The 27,521-nt window shown below is 40.0% G+C and overlaps 1 protein-coding gene across 1 annotated transcript in view; it reads left to right on the plus strand.

Moving 5' to 3' along the window:
* SEPTIN7 (septin 7) overlaps nt 1-27,521 on the plus strand; it is an 86,002-nt gene that overhangs the window by 19,780 nt on the left and 38,701 nt on the right. Inside the window, exons 2-3 of the mRNA XM_060247727.1 lie at nt 5,230-5,332; nt 19,619-19,725. Coding sequence (XP_060103710.1) covers nt 5,230-5,332; nt 19,619-19,725 — 210 coding nt within the window. The remainder of the gene's footprint in view (nt 1-5,229; nt 5,333-19,618; nt 19,726-27,521) is intronic.

The following is a 27,521-nucleotide window of genomic DNA, read 5'->3' on the forward strand; positions in this document are numbered from 1 at the left end:
GATAGCGGAGGAAGGCCTAGACCAGCGTGGTGATGTCACTTACAGTGCACGTTGGAAGTGATGTAATTACATCTCCGGCAACTTGGGGACACAATATTGCTGCTATGCTGGCCTAGACCTTCACCTGCTGCCAGTTAGTCCCCCAGCCTTCCAACTTATCTCAGTGGGGAGGTTAGATCCAGGGGCAGGGACCTGACAACCCTGCCAGCAAGGAAGTTTAGTGTAGCTGTTCATCACATGCCTTGAAAACCCAGCAGGGTCACTGTCAGTCGGCTGCAACTTGTTGGCTGCAACATGATGGCATTTTCTATCCACCAAAGGTTCCTGGAGCCAAGCCAGATAAATCAGCAAGTGGTTGGAGGCTCATATTAAAGGGACAGGTCAAGGCTTCAGTCTCTTCTATCCTGTCTGGAGGAATTGTTGCATTGTCACAACTTTGGAACCTTTGTACCTCCTTTAAAAAAAATCCTGGTTTGACTATTTGAGAACCAGGCAATGCTGAAGGGAGGGCCAGGTCCCATACAAGGCCTGCCAGTTTCTGATTCATAATCTAAATATGTAGGAGGGGGAACTTCTGTCATCTTGAATTTGTTGTGGACAGGTTGGACAATTTCAGATGTGTAGTAAAGCTGGGCTTCTAGAAATTTGAAAGTGTTTTACAGTCCCTAGGGGCATCAATAAATGGGCTTCTTATACAAGAGAGTGGCTGGTTTGGGTGAAGTCCATAGGGCCACTAAGTGTATTTAAATATAGTTTGGCATAATTCGTCTAGTAACTTTATGCTCCCAAGAGTGGGCAGTTGGCTTGATGCCAAGGCCTTCTGTGGGAAAAACATTTTTAGTTTATTTTTATTCAAATAGACACTGCATATCCTTTCACCATCCAAATGATGTCTCGTTCTGGAAGGGATAGAATGGGGGTAAGGAATTTCAAATATAACTGAGGTTACCTCTTCATCATGGTACAGGTCTCTCGAATTGTGGGCAGGGCTTGCTTAGAAAATAGTCTGTGTTTCACAGCATGGCTCCCACCCATATTACATGGTGTAATCCTGTTGTTCTGTGTTGCTAGGCTGCTGTGGTTCACTCTTGAGACGAATCTTATATTCTTATAGCAAAGTTGGCCAATCTTTGGATACTTAAATCCAGTGACTGGAGCTGTGAATGAGCAAGACAAATCTGCCTGCTGCCACTCTATGAAAGCCAGTGTTGTGTAGCAGTTAGAGCTTCAGAAGAGGGTCTCGGAGACCCAGGTTCAAGTTCCCATATTGCTTTGGAAGCTCAGTGGGTGATTTTGGACCAGTCACGTACTTTCAGCCTAACCTAACTCACAGAGTTGTTGTGTGGATTAAAAGGAATGTAGGAGAATAATGTAAGATGCTTTGGTCCCCACTGTGGAGAAAGATGGAGTATAAATGAATAAATTATAAATATTGCTGAAGATCAGCGGTAGATATTCTAGGTTAGGAGGGGTTTAATCCCATAGACTCCACCCTCCATAGGAACTAGGGTTGCAAACATAGAGGTAGAAGCTGGAGATCACTTGGAATTACAACTACTCTCCAGATGACAGAGATCAGTTCCCCTGGAGAAAATGGCTGCTTTGTAGAGTGCAGTCTGTGGCATTATACCCTGCTGAGGTTGCTTCCCTCCTCAAGCCTCACCCTCCCAAGGCTCTACCACTAATCTCCAGGAAATTCCCAACCTGGAGCTGTCAACTCTAATGGGAGAACTGATCTCTGTAGTTGGGGATCTGTTGGGATTGCAGGACAACTCCAGGTCCTGCCTGGAGGTTGGCAATCCCATAAGGAGTTAAGGAAGCTGGATAAGAAGAGAGGTTATGGGACTTTCAGGAGAGGAAAAGAGGAAATAGTGGGGGATGGGAAAATGAGACGCCTCCAACGATTCCTTGAGGGTTTTCCACTTGTTCTGTTTACCAAATTGACAAGTATTGAGGTGTGTCCTGAAAGAGCACAATTTCTTCAAACCACCCCTGAACATCTGTTGCCTTGAAAACCCTACGGGGTTGCTGTAAGTTGGCTGCAACTTGACAGCACTTTCAACCACTGCCATTTAGGCTGGAGCATGGCAGATGCATTGCTTTATAGGCAGTTGCATGGGTTCAGCACATACCTTAATGCGAGAAGCTGCTCCGAGCTGTTGTTTAAGTGGTCATTAGGTGAGATTTCATCTGAGATATAGTTATTACAGTTTTTTTGTTTGGCTTAGAGTAATGTTTGTGATTCTACCAGTCATGGATGGTTACTTGGGAATTTGCTTTGGAATAAACACACTTTTTTTCCTGATGCATGCTAATCATCTTCCTTATTTGAGAAAAGCAGAGCTTACTTCCAAGCCAGGGCTTGGCAGCAGGGCTTCCAAATGTTTGGGTTCCCCAGAGCTGTGGCCATTTCCCCTCATCCTCCCATGCCAGCAGGCCTTTTCAGTTTATTAAAAACTGGCAGTTGACTATTACAACAATTCATGTATCAGGTTCTCTGAATTCCCAGCTTTCAATTAAAAACTTTTCCGGCTCTTTTCGTTGTGGGGATATGCCTTTCCCCTTATACATCTGCACCAAAAGGGGCTAAATACTTATTTTTTTAAAAAAACTCAAGGAATTCAGAGAACCTGATTTAGAGATGGTTATATTGTTATAGTTATATTCATTTGGCAGATTAAAGTTAACTAGTAGCAGGAGGAGAAAGTGGCTGCTGTGTGGTTGGGTTTGAGAAGAATTAGGGAAAGCTTGGGAACGGCTTTGGGGAAGCAGCCATAGTTTGTGCAAACTGCTGTAGTTTGTGCAAGCCATAGTTTGCTTAATTAAGATTTTTTGTTGTTCTCTTTGCGACCTCATGGACAAAGTCACGCCAGGCCCCCCTGTCTTCCACCATCCTCCAAAGTCTGCTCAAATTCGTGTTTGTTACATCAGTAACGCTGTCCAGCCATCTCCTCTTTTGCCGTCCCCTTCTTCTTTTGCCTTCTGTCTTTCCCAGCATCAGGATCTTCTCCAGGGAGTGCTCCCTTCTCATTTGGTGGCCAAAGTATTTGAGCTTCAGCTTCAGCATCTGACCTTCCAGGGAACAGTCAGGGTTGATTTCCCTTAGGACTGACTGATCTGATCTTCTTGCAGTCCAAGGGACTCTCAAGTCTTCTCTAGTACCATAGCTTGATTAAGATGTGGCACAGCAAACCATGGTTTGCTCTATTAAAGAACAGAAATAATTGGAGCATGAAAGTGAAGTGTGTGCACGTGAACACAAACCTATGGTATGTTTCTACTCCTTCAAACCATGGTTTGAAATATTGGAAATGTGACTTCTGAATTGGGCACTAGAAGAATATCTGCTGCTTTTTTCAGTTTGTCATGCTTATTGAACTGAAGGAGCCTAGGAGGTAGGTTAGTTGGTTCTTTTTTTAAAAAAACTTGCATGTATGAGTTTTTAAAATACTTTGTGTGAAGCTTGGCTTGTGTATAGAGAAAATAAGTAGGTGTGTGCGAGATGGGAAACAAGCCTGTTCCTTCCCTTCCTCCTCCATGGGAATGAGGCTCCTTTCCAGGGCCATTTTTTACTCCGAATTCACTCTTGCGTTCCTCATCATAAAATCAAGCAAGTACTAGAATGCCCATATTGAGATATAAGTATTCCAAACATCCACACACCCTCTGCTGTGTGTATCATTCAAGAGGAGGAGGTGGGGGAGGGGCTGGAGAGAGGGCACTGCAGTGCAGGTCAAAGGTCAGAGAAAGAGGAAAGCGTACAGCAGCCATGCCTAAACTTTGTAATGGTCTTGACATATATATATAGGATTGTGCAAATAACATACTTTTCGCTGATAAAAGTTATATTGCAAACTATTGTGTAATTTGAGCAAATGTAAGTAACTTTGTTTTCTCCTTCTTTTTTGTTGAAATGCTGACTTTCTTGGACTGCTCATGTTCATCACTTCTGGATCTTCTCTATCTGGATCGTTGCAATGATGGAAACATGTTGTTCACAAAGTAGCTGTAAGTATTACGTCATATAAAATAAATGCTCTTAAAAATCAAAATATTAATCTCCTGAGTGTGTTTAGAAATTACTTTTGCCCTGCAGATCCAACTGCTTTTTGGTTGTTGGATGTGAAGAAGTGCATTTTCTCTTTGGGGGTTTGGAATGAACAAAACCTTCACTCTGAATTTTAAACATGTTTTTTTCCTCTGGGCAGAGAACGTTTGTTCTTAACAAATGGCTGTTGAAAAGCTTGCCTTAAAAACAAAATGCTGGCAAGCCCCCCCCCCCCTTCCACATTGCTCCCCACTACTGTTCCTTGCCACTGGTATCTTTCACATCCACAAAATTAGTTCCTTTCTATTATTACTGCGACATCTCCCTTTTGAACACAAGATGCTCCCATGGTACTCTTCCCGTTTGTTTTAGAAGATGAACTGGAGTATCCTTTTCACAGTAACGTTATCCTGCACTTGTTTTGTGGAGCAGAATGCTTCACTGCTGGTGAAGTGGTGGATTTTTTTTTTTTTTTTGCATTGTGAAAAGGCGCTTGTGCTGATCCAGTTATTTCAGTTTTCGATACTATAGGCATTAAACATGAGCTTTGATCTGCTTGTGTAAAGGCTTTCAGGGAAGTAAGTTCTTCATTAGCAAGTGGAGTTTTAAGAACAAATAGTGAATTTGAAAGATAAGTTCCCTTTAATTGTAACAAGATTGTAAGAAACCATAACTATGTTGTTCCACCCACTTTTCTTTAAACCACAGCTGTGACTCTTTCTAAAGCGCGAGAGTGCTTGAAATAACCAGTTGTAGCCAATCACCTGGCCTGGGTTAGCCCTCATGCTCTTCTGAAGTATTTTCCTAGAGCCAGTCAAGTAACTGCATCACAAATTCTTTACAGATGTCTGAAGGTCTGTGCCTCATGACTGAAAGTGGAGTGAACACTATCTGAAAGTATACGTTTTAGCAGAGAATTACCTTTTAAGCCATTTCTGCTTGGTCCTTGAGGGAGTTGTCAGTCAGCATCCACATACCATAGGGAAATACTTGGTTTTATTCTCGTAAGTATTGAGTTCTCAAAAATGGGCCATATTGAAAGCTTTCCAGTAGGGGTATTAGGTAAGGCATGAGGAAAGCAGTTTGTACCTGATTGAATAGTTGTACAGATCTTCGTAATTAACATTAAATCATAATTGTTCCGTAAATAAGTCTTCTGACTTCAGATGTTCTTATCTTAGCAACAGAAGAATCTCGAAGGATATGTGGGGTTTGCAAATCTCCCCAATCAAGTTTACAGAAAGTCTGTGAAGAGAGGGTTTGAATTCACACTCATGGTAGTAGGTAAGTTCTGCATTATGGTTCTTTATCAGTCTATTCAAATGGTGATTCTGCTTTATCCAAAAAGAATGTATAGTAAATGACTCACGTACCTGTTCACAAGTTGATTTTTTTAATGCCTGTAATGAAATTACTCAGTGAACTTGCTCTCAGTTCTGATTTTGGTCTGAATGGGCTTTTTTGGATTGTAGCTCTCCCGTTGGTGATGTGGTTGTCATGCAGAGTGTGTATGGTTAGTGATGGCTGTGTGTAGCCTCTTTGTTATACTAATTGCAGATCATGAATATGCCAAAATACAGGTAAATTCAATAGACAGATGTTTCAGTAGAAGGTTGGAATGTTTTGAATATAAATGTACATAAAAGTCCAGCGTTCTTCACTTTAGGCTGTTGTTTCTTCACTAAGAACTGACTACATAGAAGCAACCTCTTTGGTGCTTTATAAAGGAAAAAAATTCTAGGCATTAATTAAAGGGTGGCTGCGTCCAAGTAGTTATATGTTCATCTTAACAAAACATACTTCTTTCAGTGCTTTACAACTTCATAATTTTACCTTATTCTGTTCATATCTCTTTGTTTTAGTGACCCTGGGGCAGATCCTCCCCATTTATATTTCCAGTGTTGCTACGGGAGTATTGCTTCAGAAATTATGTAATAGCGTACTCTGATGATAAATCTTCTAAAGTTTGTTTTCTTGCATGGCTGGTAAATCTGATACTGAGCTAGAGCTGAAAGCAATCAAAAGTTACTACATAATGACTGCTCTTCTCTCCCCTTTTTAAACTTTGGGTAGCTGTATAAACAATAGCACAGTCTGTACGTGGATGGTGCTAGCTGTTAATCGTGATGCACAATAAGTACTTTATGCCCTGGGGCATTTTAAAGACTAAACATGACATGAGTGAACATACTTTGAGTGCCTTAAAAGACCCTCCTGAACATATTAATAGAACTAAGAAATGGACAGCCCATTTATCCGAAGTGGTGAAGAACTTTTAAGATCATTAAACTTCCATTGCACGTATCTTGTTATAAACCACAGTAACAAGGGTTTAGTGTTAATGCTGCTTTACAGTCAGTTTCGTTCTGCCCATGGATATGTTTCCTGACATACTGGCACTTATCCATGAATGTAGTATTGAGAACAGAACTGTCAAGAATTTCTTTCCTTCTGCCAATTTTACTGTGCTGATTAGTTGCTTTTATGGCAGGGTTGCTTTTCTGCAAAACCCGTTAATTTACATTCATTCAGAAACTTGAGTGGTTTGCTTGGCTCCTCTGGTGAGGGATATGAACTTCCTGTATCTCCGTTTATGTAGCTAGAATTTTTAAAGATGAGACAATCCGGGTTGTGTCCAAGAGAAATCTGTATAGGGCCAGAGTTGAAGCTGATGTCTTCACATATAGTTTGGAGCTTTAAGTACTGAGCTACTGCTTCTGTTGAGCTTTATTTTATATGGATCACTTATGTGAAGCTAAGGTCAAGTCCAGTAGCACCTTAAAGACCAACAAGACTTGCAGGGTATCAGTTTTCAAGAGTCAAAACTCCCTTCATCAGATACACTTGTGTGAAGTGTGGATTCTAGATAACTAGCTAAATAGCATTTCACTCTGAGAGCATTCCTGTCTTATCTTCTCCAGTGACACTAACCATTGTGGAACTATGTAATACAAGTATTACTGGCCAGAATGTGAAGCATATTACTTGCAAGTCAAAAATGTTTCCACAGATATGTACTATTAACCAGTTTTTCCCTCTCCCTCCTTATCCTGCATTACTCCCAAGGTGGTTAATGTTTGAGAGGGGGATTTGCAAGGTTACATTGGGAGCGGTGTCAGAGACTCCATTGCATTCAGTGAACACTGTGTACAGCTGTTGAGAGCTACAATGGGTCCATCTGCCGCTCTCCATACGATCATGATCCAGACCAAATATAATAATGAAACAAATCATTGGCTGACTGTTATCATGCATCTATAATAAATAGATCAACAGCTGTCTGTCTATGGTAGGCATTACTTAGAAAATCTAGGAATCTCAAAATTGGCCACCAGCTTTAGGATGATCATGGGAGTTCAGGGCCAGAAAATGAAAGGAATTGGAATATCCTGGTCCAATGGCAGTTAAGCTAAATTTGAACTTCTGTTCCTCGTTTCTTACCATCAAGGCTGATTAATATTCTATTGTTATGCATGTAAAGTGGGAGAAAGCATCCTTTTGCTACTTTGATAGGTTAGAGAAAATATTAGCTCCTCCCTTGTGTTCATAATATTAATAAAGATTTGCTGCTGTACTACCATTAAAAATGTCCCAAGTTAGCAACCAGAATGGATAAGAAGAATTTGAGACCAAGACCTGAAAAGTAAGGTAGGCGGAATATAAGTGGGGATAGAGGGGGTGGCAGATCATGAAAGGAAGAGAGCAAAATGAAGGAGGAGAAAAATATGGAAAAGAGTTAGAGAAATTAAGGGAAAGATGTTAAGTTTTTTTAAAAAACAAAACCAAAAAACAATTTTTGCTACCCAATAGTAACAGGGCTGCCTCTTTGCAAGATCTGGCTGTACAGACTATAAAGCTAGGTAGAACTAAAGGAAGAGGGAAAACGTAGATTGCTGGAGATAACATTATTAGGAGGCAGCATCCTAGTAATGGCTGTAGCTTGTCTTGGTTGGTCTTGCTTTTTCCAGTGCTGGCATGCCTGATGGATTTAGCAGGTTCTGAGAAGCAACGGTTTCCCTTAGCCTCCTAGTAAACTTTGCAGAAAGGCCAAGCCAGCACAATGCCTGTTTACTGTGCTCTACCTTCAATGCTCCCTTAATGGCCATAGTGCAGAGCTGCATTGGAATAAAAGTAAATGTGTTCCATGTCTACGGCAAGACACTGGCTTCAGGGGCCCTCCAGTGGGCCCGGGGAGTTTTGCCCTCATCTTGGCGGAAGGAGGAGAGAGCAAAACCAAAAAGTTAAATAGCTGGCCCTGAACAGCCAAATCAAATTGGCCAAAAGTCTGGTAAATGTTCTGGGAGGTCACTCTCCCCAAACATTGGTTCCTGAGCTCCAAACTGGCCCACGTTCATGTTGAATTTTGGCTCATAAGCAGGTTCATGCCCATCCCTAATTAGAAACTCTATCCATGTCTTTCATATCAATGTATGGAATGACTATCGATGTGCAGATCACTCAAGGCTGAAAAGAAAGAAAGACAGCCTTGAATAAGATTTCCCAGAAATTCTTAGCATGATCTCTTTTTCAATAACTCTTTATTCACGCTAGACTGTTACATGCCATTCGGTTACAGGCTTGAGTACCATCTGTGTTTAGTAATTGGTTCAGAGGTTATCGTTACAGTGGGCTATGTCCAGCTGACTCCATTTGCAGAACAGAACTTTTCCACTACTCCTAGGTTCAGGAGGAGGCAGCGCCCTCCTTCCCAGAAGAGTGCTGGCCACGATGTGGTGATGTGCACTAGGAGGAAGGATTCAATGAAAATCCTCTCTCCTCAGTTGGAAATGTTCCTGCTACTAATAAGTGATTACTGGATACAATGTCAAGAATCGCTATATTGAATATGATCGTTTTAAGGAAGGAAGCATTAATACTTAAAAGGATCAGAATCAACAAACCCAAATACACTCTTGTTCTTTTTTTTTTAGGTGATCCAAACATAGAGGAGAAGGGAAGGACAAGGAATGAGCTGGAGTTTGCCGAGAGCCAGGTCTTAGTGATTGAGGGTGGAGGATGGGGGGGGGGGGGAGGGGGTCGTGGGAAAGGATGCAGACTACTTAAACTAGGCTGTGGTAATGAATAATCTAAATCTGCAAAAGCTACCCAGCAGCACTTCTCCCATGCAGTGAATGTCATCTTGAAATCTGCGCTCAAGGCTGTTATTCACCCCAGAGTGATGAGTGAGATTGCCGCTTTTTGCTACAGTAGCATCAATTTGCGATATCCATCTTGTCTTGAATTGGTTTAAACAGGTATTGTGACCAAAAGTGGCAGATGTGAAAGGGATGTGGGGCAGGTTTGCAGGCAATTTCTTGCAAATAGGACCAATTCCTGCTGTTGATACAAAGCTACGTTTTTTTCATTTGCTTGGCGTGTTCTTTTGGGATGGGTATGAAAGCTGATTTTTTTTCTTTTTCTACTGTGGTGATGACTGTAAATTTGAGACAAATGGCTGTTGCTGGTCATATTTGCCCTTCATTGATTGCGTGGCGCTAATAAAACTGCACGGCCAGGGGCATATTCATGGGGATGTTCTTCAGTTGGCTCCCCTCATTCTTTACATATCCACCTTAGAAGGTAGTGATTATTGGGTCTTATCCCTCCACTTGCAGCCATGCCTTGCATTTGAGGTAGTGGCTAGGATCAGCCACCATAGGCAGCATACCCAGGGCAGTGTGCCCTCAGAAAGATGGTTGGGCAAATGAGTTCTCCAGCATCTTTGCTTGGACAGCAAGTGACAGCGCCATTTCAAATTGGGAGTCTGTGTTTGCTCATCCAGATTTCTGTTGCTTGTGGTGCTGACATTTTTGTGTCTTCCTTCTGTGTGTAAGCACCAAGTACTGCATAGTTCTAGTCCTGATTCTATCCTATTCTGCTTCCCCCTACTCCAATTCTATTATTTATTTAATTTATTATTTTAGATTTCTATCTAAAAACTGACTTAGGGACGGGTTTGATTACTGGGCCAGTTTATGTAGAGGACTGTAAATTTCATTTTTTAAATATAAAAAAGCTAGTCCAATCTTAAGTATTAAACTACAAGAATACAATATTTAGGACTTTTTAAAAAAAATTCAGCATGATTGATAAATGCTTACCTTGCTCCTTTTGTTTTGCTTCTAATGGCGTTTCAAATTGGGCAGTATCTGAGAAAGAAATCCATAGAACAATTGTACAAGAAAATGAAGCCATTAGTAAACCAAGGCTCATAGGTACAATTCCCAAATTAAGTCCATCTGAGCAGTAATGGCTTCCTTACTGCCACTGTATTTATAGGGTGGGCGTGCTTTGAAGTGTCTTCCCTGAGACTGAAATTGGATAATAACTACATTGCATTATAGTAACCACAGCTGCTAATTGAATTTCTGCACTTGCTAAGAACAACTTTTTCCCAAATGCAAAGCAGGAAACGTGGGGTAGCTGCTTATTAGAACAACTGATCCAATTTATCCTATATAAACAAAGTGCAGCAAAGAGAATAAGCTGTTCAATATTATGATGTCTCGCTAAACTTACTATGTTAGAAGTTCTTTAAAACTGCAGCACGTCACAGGGTATTGAAAGAAAGACGGGATTAATACTACCTCTTAAATTGATAACTAAGAATACTTTTGTACTGTATGACAAGTTACTATATGATTTACATTCTCTTGATTTTAAATATAGCTTTTTGGCAAGCTCAAATTGAAATACCGTTATTAATTTAGGAGGCCTTTCTTTCCCCGGTGTGTATTCTGGCACAAATCCAGCTTTCTTTGCTAGTAAATCAGAGATTGTTGAAGTTGTATAGAATCTGCAAAAGAATAGGTCACTCAAGAAGTAATTATGTAATTGTAGTGGAGTGACTCTAGCTCCATAATTAAGGAAGCATACTAGTTTAAAACAAAACGTTAACAAGTTGGATCTGACATTTGAAGCAGTTTTAGACCTGTGCAGCAGCAAATGTTTTGTTTACACTAGCCAGGAGATTAGAAGCACAGACTTCCTTTGGAAAGTAAATCTTCAGATGCAAGCAATGCTTTGAAATTTTGGCAGAAGTCTCCAGAACTATAGGAAGTATAACTAACATGTCTTATCAGTTTTACTAAACAAATACACTAAACAGAATCCAAAAGGGCTACTGTGAGAAGATAGCAGGTTTCTCCAGGTAAAGAATAAACATTTTAAAGCAGTTTTAGGACTAGGGAAGGGGTTGTGGCTCACTGGCAGAGCATCTGGTTGGCATGCAGAAGGTCCCAAGTTCAATCACTGGAATCTCTACTTTAAAAACACGGATTAGGTAGGAGGTGATGTGAAAGACCTCAGCCTGAGACCCTGCTTCCAGTCTGAGTAGACAATACTGACTTAGATGGACCAAGGGTCTGATACAGTATAAGACAGCTTCATGTGTAAGTGACACTTGGAATGCAAAGAGAAACAGCTGGAGGCAATGCCCAGATCCGTCTGTTGCTTGTCTGGGTTGGAGTAAGAAATTTTACAGCTAGAATTTGGCTCCATCAAGTTTGCTCTGCTGTTGGGAAATGTTCTGTGCAAAATGGTGGTGATTAATTCTGGAGGATAAATATGAAAAGACTCTTGTGTGATTCCTCAAGCAGTACCAATAATGTCTGGTTCTTTTTACTGTAGAGGAGATACAACATTAGAATCTACTGGCTAGCAGACTTGGTACTCTAATATGACACCCCAGGTCCAGTTGGGTCGTGGTTACACCCCATTGAAACCAATACCACAAAGTAGTCATAACTAATACTAACAAGATGGAGGCGTGTGTATCATTCTTTGTGATATCTTTCCTGTTCCAGGCATTCCGCTTCAGTCAGCTTAAAAAGTGCTAGGGTATTTCTGTTGTCATCTTCAGCAATAAAGATCATCATCAATATATCTGTTGTTGCTTAGTCTCTTCCCCCCTGTGCTGCAGAGGGGAGTTGTGCGAGTGGAATTCTGCCCTCAACTGAACCTCCTGGATGCTCCCATTACTCTCCCAAAGCAAAGGGGCAGATGGTGGGGAGGGTGTCAGATCTCTGTAAAAGGAAATGGGGGCAATATTGATCTGGAAATATTGATCCCACCTTTTCTCCAAGGAGTCAGGGTCTCCTAGATTTTACTTCCTCATGTTGGCTTCACAACAGGTCTGTGAAGTAGGTGAGTTGACAAGAGAGGGAGAAATTGGTTGAAGGCTGCCCAGTGAATTTTACATTTCAGTGGAATTTTGAACCCCAGGTGTCCCCAGATCTACACTAACCATTATACCATACTGGTGGGTTGTTGTTGTTTTTTGCATGATCTTTTGTGTTTTTCTTTAGAAGTGACACACTTTTAATAGGAATTTCACCACTGAGTACATTTTTATCTTGTCTGTCCACCAGGGAGCATACCTGGTTCTCCTTATTTTTCATAGCCTCACTGCTTAATGTGATGTAGGTTAGGCTGAGCAAGGACAGGCAGGAGCTGGACAGGGCCAGGTGAGTGAGATTCTCCCTCCCTTGCCTGCTGGAAGGGGGGAAGAATGGGAGCCCAAACCACTACCATTTGAGTCAGGCCAGGGGAAGCAGCAGTGCTGCCGCTGTATTCGCAGATTTGTCTCAAATAGTTAATGTTGCTGTAACATAAGGCGTGATGGTGTATGTGAGGTCAGTCAGTGCTTTGTGTAAGATTTGGAAAGAACAGCCAGAGAGCTTTTTAAACCACATTTGAGAGGTGGGGAGACTACTCTAACACCACCAGGGTGGGCTGATTTTAAATAGCTAAGGGGGGAAAGGCTAAGTTAAATCAGAAAGAAAAGTATATACTAATTGGTTGCTCTAGCCATGAAAATAAACAGATTTAAAGCTGAATTGAGCCTTAAACAACCTCAGAAGGCACATTGTATTTTGTGCTGTGCAGTCATAGGATAGGCATGCTTACTCAGGACTGTATTACTTCCACTGTATTCAGTGGAGCTCACTCCTAGATAAGTGTGTCTAGAACTGAGCATTAAGCACTTTGATATATAACTATTTTAGGAGATATATCACTATAGCAGTTCTGAGCAATAGACTATGGTTCAGGGCTGTTCGCACATTAAGCAGAGGCAAATCCAAATTTCCCATTTTGCATCCCAGAATCTCCTTTCCAACTCACCCTGTTTTGCCTCCACCTTCCTGACCTTCGAACCCATTTAGGAAGCTCTGACCCAAGAACCCCTGCCTTTAATAGCCATTCTCCTGCTTATGAAGATGTACAACTAGGTGGATCTGGAATTTGATCAGAGAATCTCTGATGCTTACTACAAGGAACATTCAAGAGTCTCCTGTTCAACATTACAAAAGAGAGGGAACTGTGAGTCATGTATATTGCCTGATTCTGTTCTGAGAAATCCCATGTCCAGCTTTTATTTGGGAAGGTTATTTCTAGGCAGCAGAAATGGCTTATTGATTTTTTTAGTATTTCCCTCAGATGCATTAATCTGGCTTTTGCCCTGAACCATTTTCCACAGTGTTCTAATTGATTTTTTTTTTCATGGGGGCTATTCAGAACAGTTACAGTGAAGTCAGAGTGATCAGCAGCATGCTTTCATCATGTGGACTGAAGTGGATGAAACCGACAGTGCTCTGCCCTATGTGGCTTACAGAGGAGTAAGCGATAATGGATTTTAGGTGCTCTGGGTGTCACTTTCTGGGTGGCTTTGCTTACAACAGGCAGTCATTCTCAAAAATTATGGATGAGGATTAGATGCCTGATGAGAACCTTGAAGTGTAAACAGCTGATTTTCTCAAATTCCTTTGTCTTTCTTCCTGTTCTGCAATTTTACTAGCAAATCTATCTAGAGTGTTTGCATTGCTTTGTGATGTGTTTGTTGTGCCTATATCTGTTAACTTGCCTCTGGTTTCTGTACTGAAATTTGGTTCTCATTAGCATTATTGTCAGTGTTTGAGACTTTTTAAAAATAACTATACAAACTAACTAAGATATAATCTCATAGATCTAACCTGAGACAAAAATCAATAAGAAGTGCAAACCAGAACACAAATCAAATCAACAGAATGGGGAAGGCTGCCCGGCACGGTATCTAAATGCCGATAGAGAAGATGCCAAAAAGTTTGAGAGCCAGCTTGGAGTAGTGATTAAGAGTTTGGACTCTAATCTAGGAGAACCAGATTTGATTTCTCCACTCCTCCACATGCAGCTGCTGGTTTGACTAGGTCAGTCTCAAGTTCTCTCTGAGCTGTTCTCTCAAGAGCAGTTCTTGAAAAAGCTCTGTCACCCCCACCTACCTCACAGAGTGCCTTGTGGGGAGGAGAAGGGAGAGGAGATTGTAAACTGCTTTGGCTGAGTAAAGGGTGGGGTATAAATCCAATCTCCACATCCTCTCATCATCATGGAGGACATTCCAAAGGCATGTAAAAAGACGGTGTTGTGTATTCCCTTCAGAAGCAGTAAATGGGCAGGGTTATGTGGAGGCAAGCAATCCATCAACTGCTCTTAGCTAAATTTGTTTTTAATAAATGCTTGCTTCTCAGAGTTGTTCAAGGATATATCATGTATAAAGTCACAGAATAAAATTTAACATAAGTGACAAACAGTATAAAATGGTAATGTATTGTCTGAGGCCTTTATCAGTCAGAACTGGTACTTTGAATTGCACCAGGAAACCAATTTGAAGTTCTTGCAGTGTTCTTTTAATACAGCTTGGTATCCTTAGTGCATCATGTTCCTGTCAGCACCTTTATGCAGCGTTTTGGATCAGGTGAAGTTTCCAAGAGGTCTTTTTATGGTTGCCCATCTTGAGCTAAGTAGTGGACTCTAACCTTGATGAGATAAGAGTGTGAAAAATCATGATGAGGACATTTTTTTCCAAGAATGTACACAACTGTGAACTTATGAATAAATGGTTGATTGGAGCTTTATCTCTTAAGTTTGGATCTGGAAGCATTCCCTGCTGTAAACCCAGCCATTCAAGGGGAGTGCCACCCTGTCTAGGACAGCCTACCATTTATCTTCATAACTGGGCAACTTTCTACCAAGAGCATCTCAATATTATCTAAACTGAGCATTCAGTAATTCTTAATGCAGTCCATTACTACCTCCTGATACCTGTTCAGCACAATATCTCACTCCAGATCCTTGCACGACTTCATAATGGTTATGAATCTCATCAGAGGTGATTATCCACTTACTACTTAAAAAAAAATCATTACAGAAACACAATGTGGCCAATTATCACCCTGTCTCTAATTTGCCCTCTTTGGTCAAGGTGATTGAAAGATCAGTGGCAGACCAACTCCAGGACTTCTTGGATAACTCAACTGCTTTGGATCCTTTTCAGCCTGTGGAGAGAAGGGCACACATAGAGACCCTGCAGTGGCCCTGGTTTTCAGGCTGGGCTAGGTGATGGAGATAGTAGCTTTAGTTAATGATCTCTGGCTGAATGTTGACAAACCCCCATGCCTCGTCATTGCCCTTACTAGATTTATCTGCAGTCTTCAATACAGTGGATCATGCCTTTTTTTTTTTAAGACATTTGAGGCTGAAATAGCTTTCAGGGGATGTGCTTTGTTTGAACTAGTATAAATCATTTCTTATGGACCAGTTTCAAAGAGTTGCTGTCGGAGGCCAGTTATCATCGTTGTGGAACTTGTCCTGTGGGATTCCACAGGGAGCAGTTGTCCTGCTTACCATTCAGCCTTATTGCAAAGCCCATAGAATAAATCATTCTCATAGCTTTGGAACTGTGTGTCATCAGCAATGCTGATGACACCCAGCTTGCTTGCTTTATCCAAATCTCCTGGTGATGTGGTAGGGATCTTGGACCACTTGCCTGTCTGCTGTGGTTAAATGGCTGAGAGAACAGACTGAATCCTGATGAAGATGTAAGTCATGCTAAGTGGGAAGGCCTTGCAGGGCAGTGTACTTCCCACCTTTGGGGGAGTTCAGCTGACCCTTGATGACTCAGTTAAGAGCTGAAGGGTTATAATGGATCCAGCATTACTGCTTAGAGAAGCAAATTAATGTAACTGCAAAAAAATGTTTCCTTACAAGTTTAAACCTGGAACATGGTCCCCTACTCTGCCTCAGCCGATCTAGCCGCCTGGATCCATGCCACAGTGACATCAGGGCTAGACTATTGTAATACACTCTACATGGTTCTGCCCTTGAAGGCAACCAGGAGACTCCATTTGGTACAGAATGCTTCAGCTCAGTTATTAACAGGAGGTAGATAGGATGTATGTGCATTACACCCATTCTGCAGTCTCTCCATTGGCTTCCCATCAGCTTCCAGGCTCAGTTTAAGGTACTGTCATGTACATGGCCATAGGCCCTCATTTTTGCAGCATGACCCCTCCTTTTTTTCACCAGAACAGCTCACAGCCTTCTGCAGGTGACACCCTGCCAATGTGCAAGAGCAATAAACTACCTGTATATGTGCTTTCTCAGTTGTGGGCCCCACCTTGTGAAATGGCATGCCGGAGGAAGTAAAGAAGGCTCCCACAATCCTGTAATTCTGCAAGTTATGTAAAACAGATGTTCAGGAGAGCTTTTCTATAAAATTAATAAGGGTATACTATAACAGACCAGTTCAGGAAGGTGCTTTATAAAGGGAAAGGGACTCTGGCTTATTCCACTAAGTTTAGGACATGTTATCAACTAGGTGCATATACTAGCCTGTTCTCATTTCATTGTTTTCTACTGATAGTATCAGCTTTCTTCATTTTATCCACATTCTGTATCGTGCCTAAAATGCTATGCTTATTCAGATTTTGGTAATCTGATTCCTAGTACATGGTTCATTCAGTGTACCCTCATCGAGTGTATTGGTTCGCACTGTGTTTATTAAATGTCTCTTTATATGGACTTAACAGCTTTATTTATTTATTTATTTTTATTTACTTTCCATTTATATCTCGCCCATTCCAAACGGACTCAGGGCAGCTTACATTGTGTTATCCACTTTGAGACTAGGTTAGAAAGGTGGACTATAAATAAGTCAATAAATAGAATAATGGATTTTTTAAAAACTCCACAAAGTGTTGTTTCAGGTAGCAGGTTAGCTTCCTAGCACCACTTTTGGAATTTGCAGACAGGAGCAGACCTATTGGAGTGCTGTGTCCCCCTCCCTCAAATTTCTACTCTGGATAGGTTGTCCAAAAGAATGCTGTAGATGTTGGAACAGCATGTTGCTGATAACCTCAGAAGAATCAACAGGATAGTACTTCCCCTACTCCTCTGTAAGGGTGGCTTTTCAAAGCAACCGAGACAGTTTCAGTACAAAATGTGGGCCTTCTCGGGCTGGACTGAAACACATCCGGGCAATCAGCTTCCTCTGTAGCCATCTGTTGTTGTCTTGCTGCCACGCACTCCAGTAACTTACCCAAGAAAGGGGATATTTGCAACTAGCCAGTAGTTTGGCTAATCCTTTGGGTCTTGGAGGGGAGTGTTTTTCAGGAGCTGCCTAATGACTACCTCCTTCCTGGGAGCCAGGACTGCTGCTTTTCTGAGGCATTTATAATCCAGACCCAGCTGGCTACCTTCTCTAGCTAGATGTATGTGAATGAGCTTGTTACCATCAGACTGAAATTTCATTGTCTCTGCGGTGTAAAGATTAGATGGCATGCACAAGAAATGTAATTGAGCCCTACAGTAGCTTCCATTTAGAATGTTTTTTGCCTGATACTCTCTTCAGTATATATATTCAGATCAGTGGAGGAATGAACAAGACCAAAATCTACAGATCAGGCTGGGGTTGTAAGTAGTATCAGGTGTCCACACTATCTTTTCTTCTCTCATTCTTTTTTTTTTACATATACATATATATATATATATATATATATATATATATATATATATATATATATATATATATATATATATATATATATATATATATATAATTCTGAGTGGCACTTGAAGCTGCTTAGGGCAGGGGGAAGAATGTCATGCTTTCTTGGTGCGAAACTGCTGCTGCTCCATGGATATGCTCCAATGGATCCAAGCTTTAAAATGGAGCAGTTGAATTTTCACTTCATTTTCACAGTGAGGTGGCTTACAGAAGCAACAGTTAAATAAAAAGGTAAAGGTAGTCCCCTGTGCAAGCACCAGTCGTTTCCGACTCTGGGGTGACGTTGCTTTGACAACATTTTCCTGGCAGACTTTTTACGGGGTGGTTTGCCATTGCCTTCCCCAGTCATCTACATTTCCCCCCCAGCAAGCTGGGTCCTCATTTTACTGACCTCAGAAGGATGGAAGGCTGAGTCAACCTGGAGCTAGCTACCTGAACCCAGCTTCCGCCGGGATCGAACTCAGGTCGTGAGCACGGAGCTCAGACTGCAGTATTGTAGCTTTACCACTCTGCACCACGGGGCTCTTAACAGTTAAATAACACCATTTAATAGTGATCTCAGTGTTTTGGTGGTTTGTGTTAATTTTCGTTGTTCATAACAGTAGCATTACTTTCAGATGTCTGTATATTAATAAGAATGTAATGGCAAATATAACTAAGAAACCATTTATAAATAAGTCCTTTTACATTGTGTAAATTTGTTGAGCAGTGAGCAGTAGTCTGCTGGCAGCTCACACTGAAATACATCAGGCAATTTGCTGTTTTGTTGCAAACAACTGGTAAAGAAGAATTTGAGCTACGCTGCCTTTCTGCACCCAAAACCAGACATCTCTTTTTAGAAATAAGTTATTTCAAGCAGACATTATTAGAAGAAACATTGCTGATTCATTTAGCTTTATTGAGATCTTGCGTAATAAGATTACTTTTCCCCCCTTTAGCTTTCAGACCCTTCCTTGATAGTGTTGGAAGTCTATTGGGCAATTCTTTTTGCCAAGATTCATGTCTGTGTATTTGGATACTTTTAAGGATGGCCTTCAGTTTGAGATTGGCTTACCGCAGTTAGCTGTCAAAACATTCCATCGCTGGCTTGCGTCCCACTGCTGATAAATGGCATGCCAACTGGGAATTGACACCTATACAAGGAGGAGTGAAAGCTGTGCCACTGGCATAGAAGCAAACAAGCAGGTGCCATCCGCTCTGTGTGAGCTAGATGGTGGCAGTGCAGCGGACGAGGGAGTGTGGGACACTGCAACATAAATCAGGCAGAGATGGTGGCACTACAAGCATGTGGCCTGACTAGCTGGTAGGCAAGTGGCTGGCCAAAGAAGCTGGGGAGGGAATGGGGCATTCTCTTTGCAAGACTCTTACAGGTCCCTGCTTCTAAGGTTTAATATTGTAACTCAGATATAAGCTTTTACAAAGCAAAAGTGATTTCATACAGTTTGTTGTAAAATGTGCACAATGTGGCAGTGGTAAACAAAGTCTTCCTGTGATTATACATAAAGACGCAGCTTGTGTAATCTTTGCAGGAAACTTGGGAGTTTGATGGAGGAAAATTGGAACATGAATCCGTTGTGGTGATTCTGAGACTGGAGAGTAGAAAGTAGTGTCATTTTACATTGTATTTTCCACTTATCTAAAGCCATGTAGCACTCTGGTTAAAACACTGGCCCAATGTACATTGTAAGTTAGTAAGCCTTTGTGGAATCTCTTAAACTCTACTAACATGCATTCACTTTCTTCTTTCATAGGTGAGTCTGGATTGGGGAAATCGACACTAATCAACTCGTTATTCCTGACAGACTTGTATTCTCCGGAGTATCCAGGACCTTCACATAGAATTAAAAAGACTGTACAGGTATGCATGGAAAAATATCCCTTGGATTATGTTTTAACGTATGCTTATCTGTAAACTAGGAAGTTCCATCAGGAAATTTGCATCCTATCTGATTCTAATATGCAGCCATAGGCATCTGTTGCTGCTGCTGTCATGGAACTGCCTGTTACAGCTGAAAAGTGAATATGATGTCGAGTAATTTGTGGTCACTGATTACTTGGCTGCAACATCTCAAGATGGGAACCTGTGGCTTTTAAAATAACTCTATGGTTAGATGAGCTTGTCATCTTTTTTCTTTTTCAAGTAATTTCAGTCTGGTATGTGGAATTTCAGTGATTGTTGCCTCTTATGGTTGTGTGGTCAAGCAACAGGCACCTAGAATGGAACCTTGGGAGAGGGGAGAGACATGATGAGTCTTCTCTGTGTGATGCTTTGCAGTGATGTTTTGGCAGGGCTCCATCTGTTAATGTGCAGATAGATGCAGAACAGTTACAGAAAAGACCACTGAACAGATTCCTGCAAGATATTTTGTCTGTTTCATAGCATTGATTGATGCAAAGCCCTAGAAATGGTTGCCATAATCCAGACGGTTTTATCTATAGTAGTAATTTTAGAGCTGGGAAGACCGTAGAGCAGTGATAACTGATGCACATGAAATATCTTTTACGCTGAACAGCAATACTGTGCTTTGGTTTCTAGTGTGTGTTGGTACTGTTGCAGTTTTGCTCAGCGGAGATTGAATGAAGATTTGCTACAGAATAAAGAAACAGCGACATACCTAGAAAATGAAACTAAAGCCTTTTTCCATATGAATGACAAAGAGGACATAGATTTTCAGACGGTCTGGGATGCTTATAAAGCAGTAATGAGAGGAATGTTGATTACTTTGAATAATAAGGACAAAAGAGTAAAAGAGAAACAGATGTTGGACATTTAAAATGAGATAAAGGAAAAAGAAGGGGAGTTGAGAAAAAGGCCAGGGGAAAAGAAAATTATAAGGGAAATTACAATATTACAAACTCAAATGAGACATTTGTTAAAGAAGTGGAATGGAGTTTGAAAAGATTGCAGCAGAAAACCTTTGAGGGAGCAAATAAACCAGGAAAGTATTTGGCTTGGCAATTGGAAAAAAAAGAGGGGAAGTAAAATTATTAATAAAATTGTGGTAGATGGAAGAGAAGTGGTTACCCAAGAGGGAATAAAAAGAGAATTTTTTAAGTATTATGCCAAATTATTTAAAGGTGTTAAAATAAAGGAGAAGATGGATGAATATTTACAAAAGGTAAGAATAGAGCCCTTAACTGAAAATATGTGAAAAGTTTTGAATGATCCAATTGAAAAAATAGAAATTGAAGCAGCAATCAACGCAATGAAAAATGGAAAAGCACCTGGGCCAGATGGGTATACAACTAAAATTTTTTAAATCTTTAAAGAGGAATTAATACCAAAGTTGCAGAAGTTGATGAATACGATAAGAATGAAAGGGAAAATACCAAACACATGGAAGGAAGCTGTCATTTCGTTGATACCTAAGGAAGATAGAGATGTCACGAATGTAAAAAATTATAGACCAATTTTGCTATTAAATAATAACTATAAAATTTATACAAGAATCCTGGCAGAACGGCTTAAACAGCATTTGATAAATTTTATAAAGGAAGATCAAGCAGGTTTTCTTCCCAAAAGGCAAATAAGAAACAATATTAGAACTGTTGTAAATATTGTAGAATATTATGAAAGACATCCAGAAAAAGAAGTAGCATTATTCTTTGCAGATGCAGAGAAAGCATTTGACAATTTAAACTGGGACTTTATGTTTGCAGTAATGGAAAAAATGGAGCTTGGAGAAAGCTTTATAAGAATGATAAAAGCAATATATTCTGAACAAAGCGCAAGGTTATGTATAAATGCAGATCTTACAGAAGATATGAAAATCAGCAACGGTACTAGACAAGGTTGTCCACTTTCACCATTGTTGTTTATAATGACTCTTGAAATATTATTGATGCAGATACAAGAAGAAAAAGATATAGAAGGATTAAGAATAAAAGGATTTAGTTAATACAGAGCTTTTGCTGATGATATAATGTTTATAAATAAAAACCCCATACAAATTACACCTTTGTTGTTAGCTAAAATACAAGAATATGGGGAGTTGGCTGGACTTTGTATTAATAGAGAAAAATCAAAAATTATTTGTAAAAATATGCAGATAAATAAACAACAAGAATTGCAGAAACTAACGGGCTGCGAAGTCACCTCCAAGGTTAAATATCTGGGGGTGGAGATAACAATGAAGAATATTGATCTGTTCAAAAATAATTATGCGAAGTTATGGCATAAAATGGATGAAGATATGTTAAAATGGAACAAGCTTAATTTGTCATTGTTGGGTAGAATAGCTGCAATTAAAATAAATATTCTACCAAGAATAATGTATTTGTTTCAAACTATTCCTATTGTGAAAGATAGTAAACAATTTGATAAATGGGGAAGAAAAATTTCAGAATTTGTGTGGGCCGGGAAGAAACCAGGGATTAAAATGAAAATTTTGACAGATGCAAAAGAGAGAGGTGGATTTCAACTACTGAATTTAAGATTATATCAGGAAGCAGTTTGCTTAGTGTGGCTAAAAGAATGGATAACGCTGTTAAACAGAAAACGTTTAGTGTTGGAAGGTCACGGAAATAAATTTGGCTGGCACGCATATTTGTATTATGGGAAAAAGAAGATGGACGGTTTTTTCCTCTCACCATTATATAAGAAATAATTTGTTAAGTACATGGATGAAATATAAGAAGTATGGAGATGACAGAAAACCACTATGGATAGTACCGGCGGAAGTAATAAAAATAACAGCTGAGATAGGGGAAGAAAAGTGGTTGTCATATAGTCAACTGTTAAAAATACAAAGTGGCAAAATAGAACTGAAAACTGCTGAAGAGTCGAATAATAAATATGATTGGTTTCAAATGCAACAAATAAAGAGCTTGGTGGAGAATGATATTAAAACTGAAGGAATAAGGAAGGAGCAAACTGAAATGGAAAAAGTTCTGCTTGGAGACAATGATAAATTAATTTCAAAAGTATATAAATTACTTTTACAATGGTCTACAGAAGATGAAGTAGTAAAATCTCAAATGATTATATGGGCAATTAATGTAAATAAAGAAATACAGATGGAAACTTGGGAATATTTGTGGAAGAACTCTATGAAACTCTCAACATGCCAGAATATCAAAGAAAATTGTTTTAAGATGATGTACAGATGGTATATAACTCCTAAAAATTGGCAAAGATGAATAACAAGATGCCAGACAGATGTTGGAAATGTAAAAAGCATGAAGGTTCTTTCTACCATATGTGGTGGATTGTGAAAGAGCTAAAATGTTTTGGCAGATGATTCAGTAAGAGATTTCTAAGATCTTGGGATATGAATTTAACAAAGTTGCAGAGACTTTTCTGTTAGGGTTATAAATGGAAAAATTTCCAAAAGAAGACAGAACTTTAATCTGATACTTGCTCTCAGCTGCTAGGACATTGTATGCGCAGTTGTGAAGCAACAAAAAATACCAGAGAAATGGGATTGGATTGTTAAAGTTATGACATGGAGTGAAATGGATAAGTTAACAAGAACTTTAAGAGACTATGATTTAGAAGTATTTAAGATGGAGTGGAAGAAGTTCAGAAGATACGTAGAAAAATGGAAAATAAAAGGACATTGGACAATCTTTGATAATGATTAAGTATAAGTGGGGGGAAGATATGAACTTTGGTTCTTATTAATTAGGGGTACCTTTTAAAATGATGTTTTGAATTTAGTACATCGGCGGGGGACAAGTAAAGGGGGGAGGGGTAGGTAGAAAGTAATATATGGGATTAAAAAAAAGTAGTTATTAATGATATAAGAAATTGAATATATTGCCATGTTACTAATAAAAATTGTTTGAAATCAGTTTTGCACAGTTTTTTAAAATGCAGTTAATTACTAGATGATACTGGTATCTGATACCCTTGCATGCTCCTGAAGAGGCAGGTTGGTGTAACTGGAAGAGAGAGCACTTCCCCGTCTCTGTTTACCTTGGACGTCTGACAATTCTGTTTCACTTTCCTGTTTAGCCTGTATTCCTCTTCCTTGCTAATGTAATTCAGTACAGTGATGGACAAGACAGTAACAAGAAAAATACGAACTCCACAGCTTTAACTGTGTTGAAAACGTATTCTATTTCAGTTTGTTCAAAGTAAAATATTTTAAAATAAAATTCTTGCCAGGCCCTCATGATGAATTTTGGAGCAGTGTCTCGATCTCTGGAAACCACAAATAATATAGACGTTTGTAAGGGTTTCCCCAGCAGGGGAAAAGCAGCTTGGGAGTGGCAGCTTTTGGCTGGAAAATGAAGGGAGGTGGGGAGAGTTTAAAAATCCCATCTTCTCTTATGTGGGTCTCGCCTTCGGAATTGCAGCAGCTGCATTTGGTAAAGAAGAAAAATATATTTTAAAAGGATTGCAAACTGCATTTTTTTTTTCCACCCTTAGTTTGGTTGCCCTTTAGTATCTGCTCATTTCCTGGGAATTAGGTGGAGGTTTTGGAATACAAAACACTTCCAAGTACTTGAATTTGAAAGTACTTTTAAAGCATTATTTCAAGTTGAGGCAGGTTACAGGCAGACATCTTTGTAACTTAATTGAGTTTGCGTTATTATTTTAAGGTGATTTGAATTCTTGAGTTTTGTGTGGAATTGCTTTCGCGGAAGGGCATCCTCAGTGCAAACCCATGTCTTTTGAAACAACTATTTGAATTATTTTAAAGGGTCACAAGAGAATGTGCTGTGCATTAGGAAATGAGTGAACAGGCAAGGAAACTCTGATTTTTCCAGAATCTGGCATAATACTGTGTGACCTCTTTAGCAGCAGTGCATGAGAAAATAACCATTTGGAATACATTTGTTGAGGAAAGTTTTAAATTCCACTATTGGAGCTAAGTTATTTTCCTTGAATCCCTTAGGAGTATATCTAAATCTAGATAGGATTCATTTGGATTCTTAACGGAGATTGACACTGGTTTACAGTTGTTTTCTGGATCTCTTCCAGATGGTGCTACTTTCTGAGAATTTGACCATGTATGGACGCACAAATTCCTTAAAGTTAATAAAGAAAAAAACCCCTAAATGGAGCAGCAGGAATGTGCTTGATGAACTTTAGTTTGAACTTTGCGCTGGACATTGCATTAAGCTAATTACTGAACATGTTAGAAGGACAAGGAGAACATTATTATTTCTGACACTTAAAAGTACTGGTTGTTCAAAGGAATTCTTCAGATTGCACAGTCTAAGGGAAGCTGCAGTTTTTAAAGCAAGCTTTATCTCTGTTTGGGAAAATATGCATGGTATAGTTATTTGTCCTTCACATATTCAGGCCACCATATGGCCATCAGAGAAGGTGTGCTTAAGGCAGTGATGTCATTGGCCTGGATCCAGCCAGCTTCTCTGTTGGTGAGAAAGGAATGAGGCAGCCTCTTAGACAACCCAAAGAGTCTATTCTGAGAATCAAAGGGATCTGCATCTAAAAAAGTCATGTGGGTTGAGGCCTGTATCATGAAGGGGAAGTGGGTGATGCTGAGTGGAAAACCTGGCTGGATTCAGCTCATCATGCTTAAGACTACTTTAAATTGGAGAGTCAGTTTGGTGTAGTGGTTAAGTGTGTGGATTCTAATCTGGGAGGACCGGTTTGATCCCTCACTCCTCCATATGCAGCTGCTGGTATGACCTTGGGTCAGACACAGGTTCTCTCAGAGCTGTTCCCAAAAGAGCTCTCTCGGTCCCATCTACCTCACAGGGTGTCTGTTGCCGGGAGGGGGAGGGAAAGAAGATTGTAAGCCACTCTGAGACTCCAAGTGAAGGGTGAGGTATAAATTCAATCTCCTCCTCCTCCTCGCATACTGTAATAAATTAATTGGTCCTTAAAATTGAACTTGGGAAGAACCCTTGTTGTTCACAGTAACTGGTATAGCTTCTTGTTTCCCCCCTGTGTGGAAAATAACCTTTTTACATTATTCTGAAAATTAGCTTAATTGCCTTTTTTATGATTTAATGATCTGTAAGAACCTTCAGAATAGTAAGAAAAATTAATTGAGTGCTAGAAGGAATGTTGATAATATAATTGAGAAGTACCTTGAGGATTACCAAGAAAATTGACATAATCTGTAATGTTGAAGTTAGCACATAGAGGAAACGCAGCACAGTTGACAGAAAATTCACTCAATCCTATTTTCTCATATCTATCAACTGGGAGGCCAAGTCATAACATTTATGGGGAACCTTGATTTGTCCATCTTGCCTTTGAGTAATAATCTAGGAAGCACATTGAATGTTTAAAGAACATGGTGGGGATGGTTTTGAACAAGTGCTCATGGACACGAGTCTTGATACGTCCCTTGAAGAGTGTCATGCTCCTCTGATGGTCCCCAGCCCTAAGGACATCTATTTAGCCTCAGCCAGAGGCTCTGGCAGGGCAGTGAGATCAGGGCATGTGGGATCTGCTTCAGTTCGAGGGTCTGTCAAATGGAGATGTTCCACCAGGCCTTTGGTTGATGTGATGAGTGTCGCATCATTCTGCCCTCCCCTGCTCCACCCCCAACTTAGTTTATTCAGTAACTGTGGGGAGGGGGAAGCGGGTTTGCCCATCACCTTTTGAAAATCTTGGGCATTTTATAGACCTATGAGCCATTTTGGCATGTTAAATTATGTTGATTTATTAAACTGTAGAATTTTTTTTATTTTATCTGTAATTTTAATCTGTTGTGAAACCCTGGGTGCAGGGAAGGGCGGGATAAAAATCCAAATGATAAACAAATGTGATGAAGATATGATCATGTTCTCACGTCATTCAAGCTGTATATGTAGCATATCAAAATTGGTGGAATCTCTCATGTTGATGTTCCTGAAGAATTTGGTAGACTCAGATAATAGCCTTGCATTGTGCTCAAAGCTGCTATTGTACATAGGAATCTTGTGCAGATTTATTTTGGTGTAAGCCCATTGATTTAGAGTGGATTAGCTGTGCAGTAATATTGCACTGTATGCCAGGGGATAAATGTGCTTATGTCAACTAATGTACTCACCAGAAAAAAAAACAGTCAACAAAGCCCTGCTACAGCCATATGTGCTTGTTCTGGAACACACATCAAGTTGCTGTCTTGTTCTCTGAGAGAACCTGAATTTAAAACTTTTTCCAAACACTTTAAGTTTGATTCTTCATTTTCTGGACAAGTTAGGGGAATTCTGTTTGTGTGTTTCCTGTGAGAATGAAGGAGAAGCAGACTGGAAGGAGGGCAAATTTAATCAGAGAGATTTGAAAATAAGGTGGCTTTCATTTTGGTTTACAATAAGAGGCATCCAGTGAAAGTTAAGTTTCTGTCTAAATTGTTAAGCCTGTCTCTGACATTATAAACTGACAGCCACTGTTTACAAAGCCTTCAGGGCTGCTTCAGTTTTTCTACTCAGAGCATTAAAAAGAAAGACATTCACCTACTCCATGCTTTGTAAAACATGACTATGAAATTCTGCAGCAAGACAGTCTGAACTATGCAGGTTAAGCAGAATTGCATAATTCTCGTTGCGCAGGTCTTAGCCAAGGACTACACTAGCCACACCTGTGGAAATCTTGTTCAGTTACCCCTCTGGTTTCTTTCAGCAGATACTGCCAACACATTCCAGTATACATTAGGGAATGCAGGAGTTGCCACGAAAGTTGAATTCTATACCCAGTGCCATGTTTTTGTGGGCTTTTCTGTGCCCCTGTATAAGCATGGCACATAC

The sequence above is a fragment of the Heteronotia binoei genome, chromosome 10, assembly GCF_032191835.1.
Source record: "Heteronotia binoei isolate CCM8104 ecotype False Entrance Well chromosome 10, APGP_CSIRO_Hbin_v1, whole genome shotgun sequence".
In the NCBI taxonomy this organism is placed as follows: domain Eukaryota; kingdom Metazoa; phylum Chordata; class Lepidosauria; order Squamata; family Gekkonidae; genus Heteronotia; species Heteronotia binoei.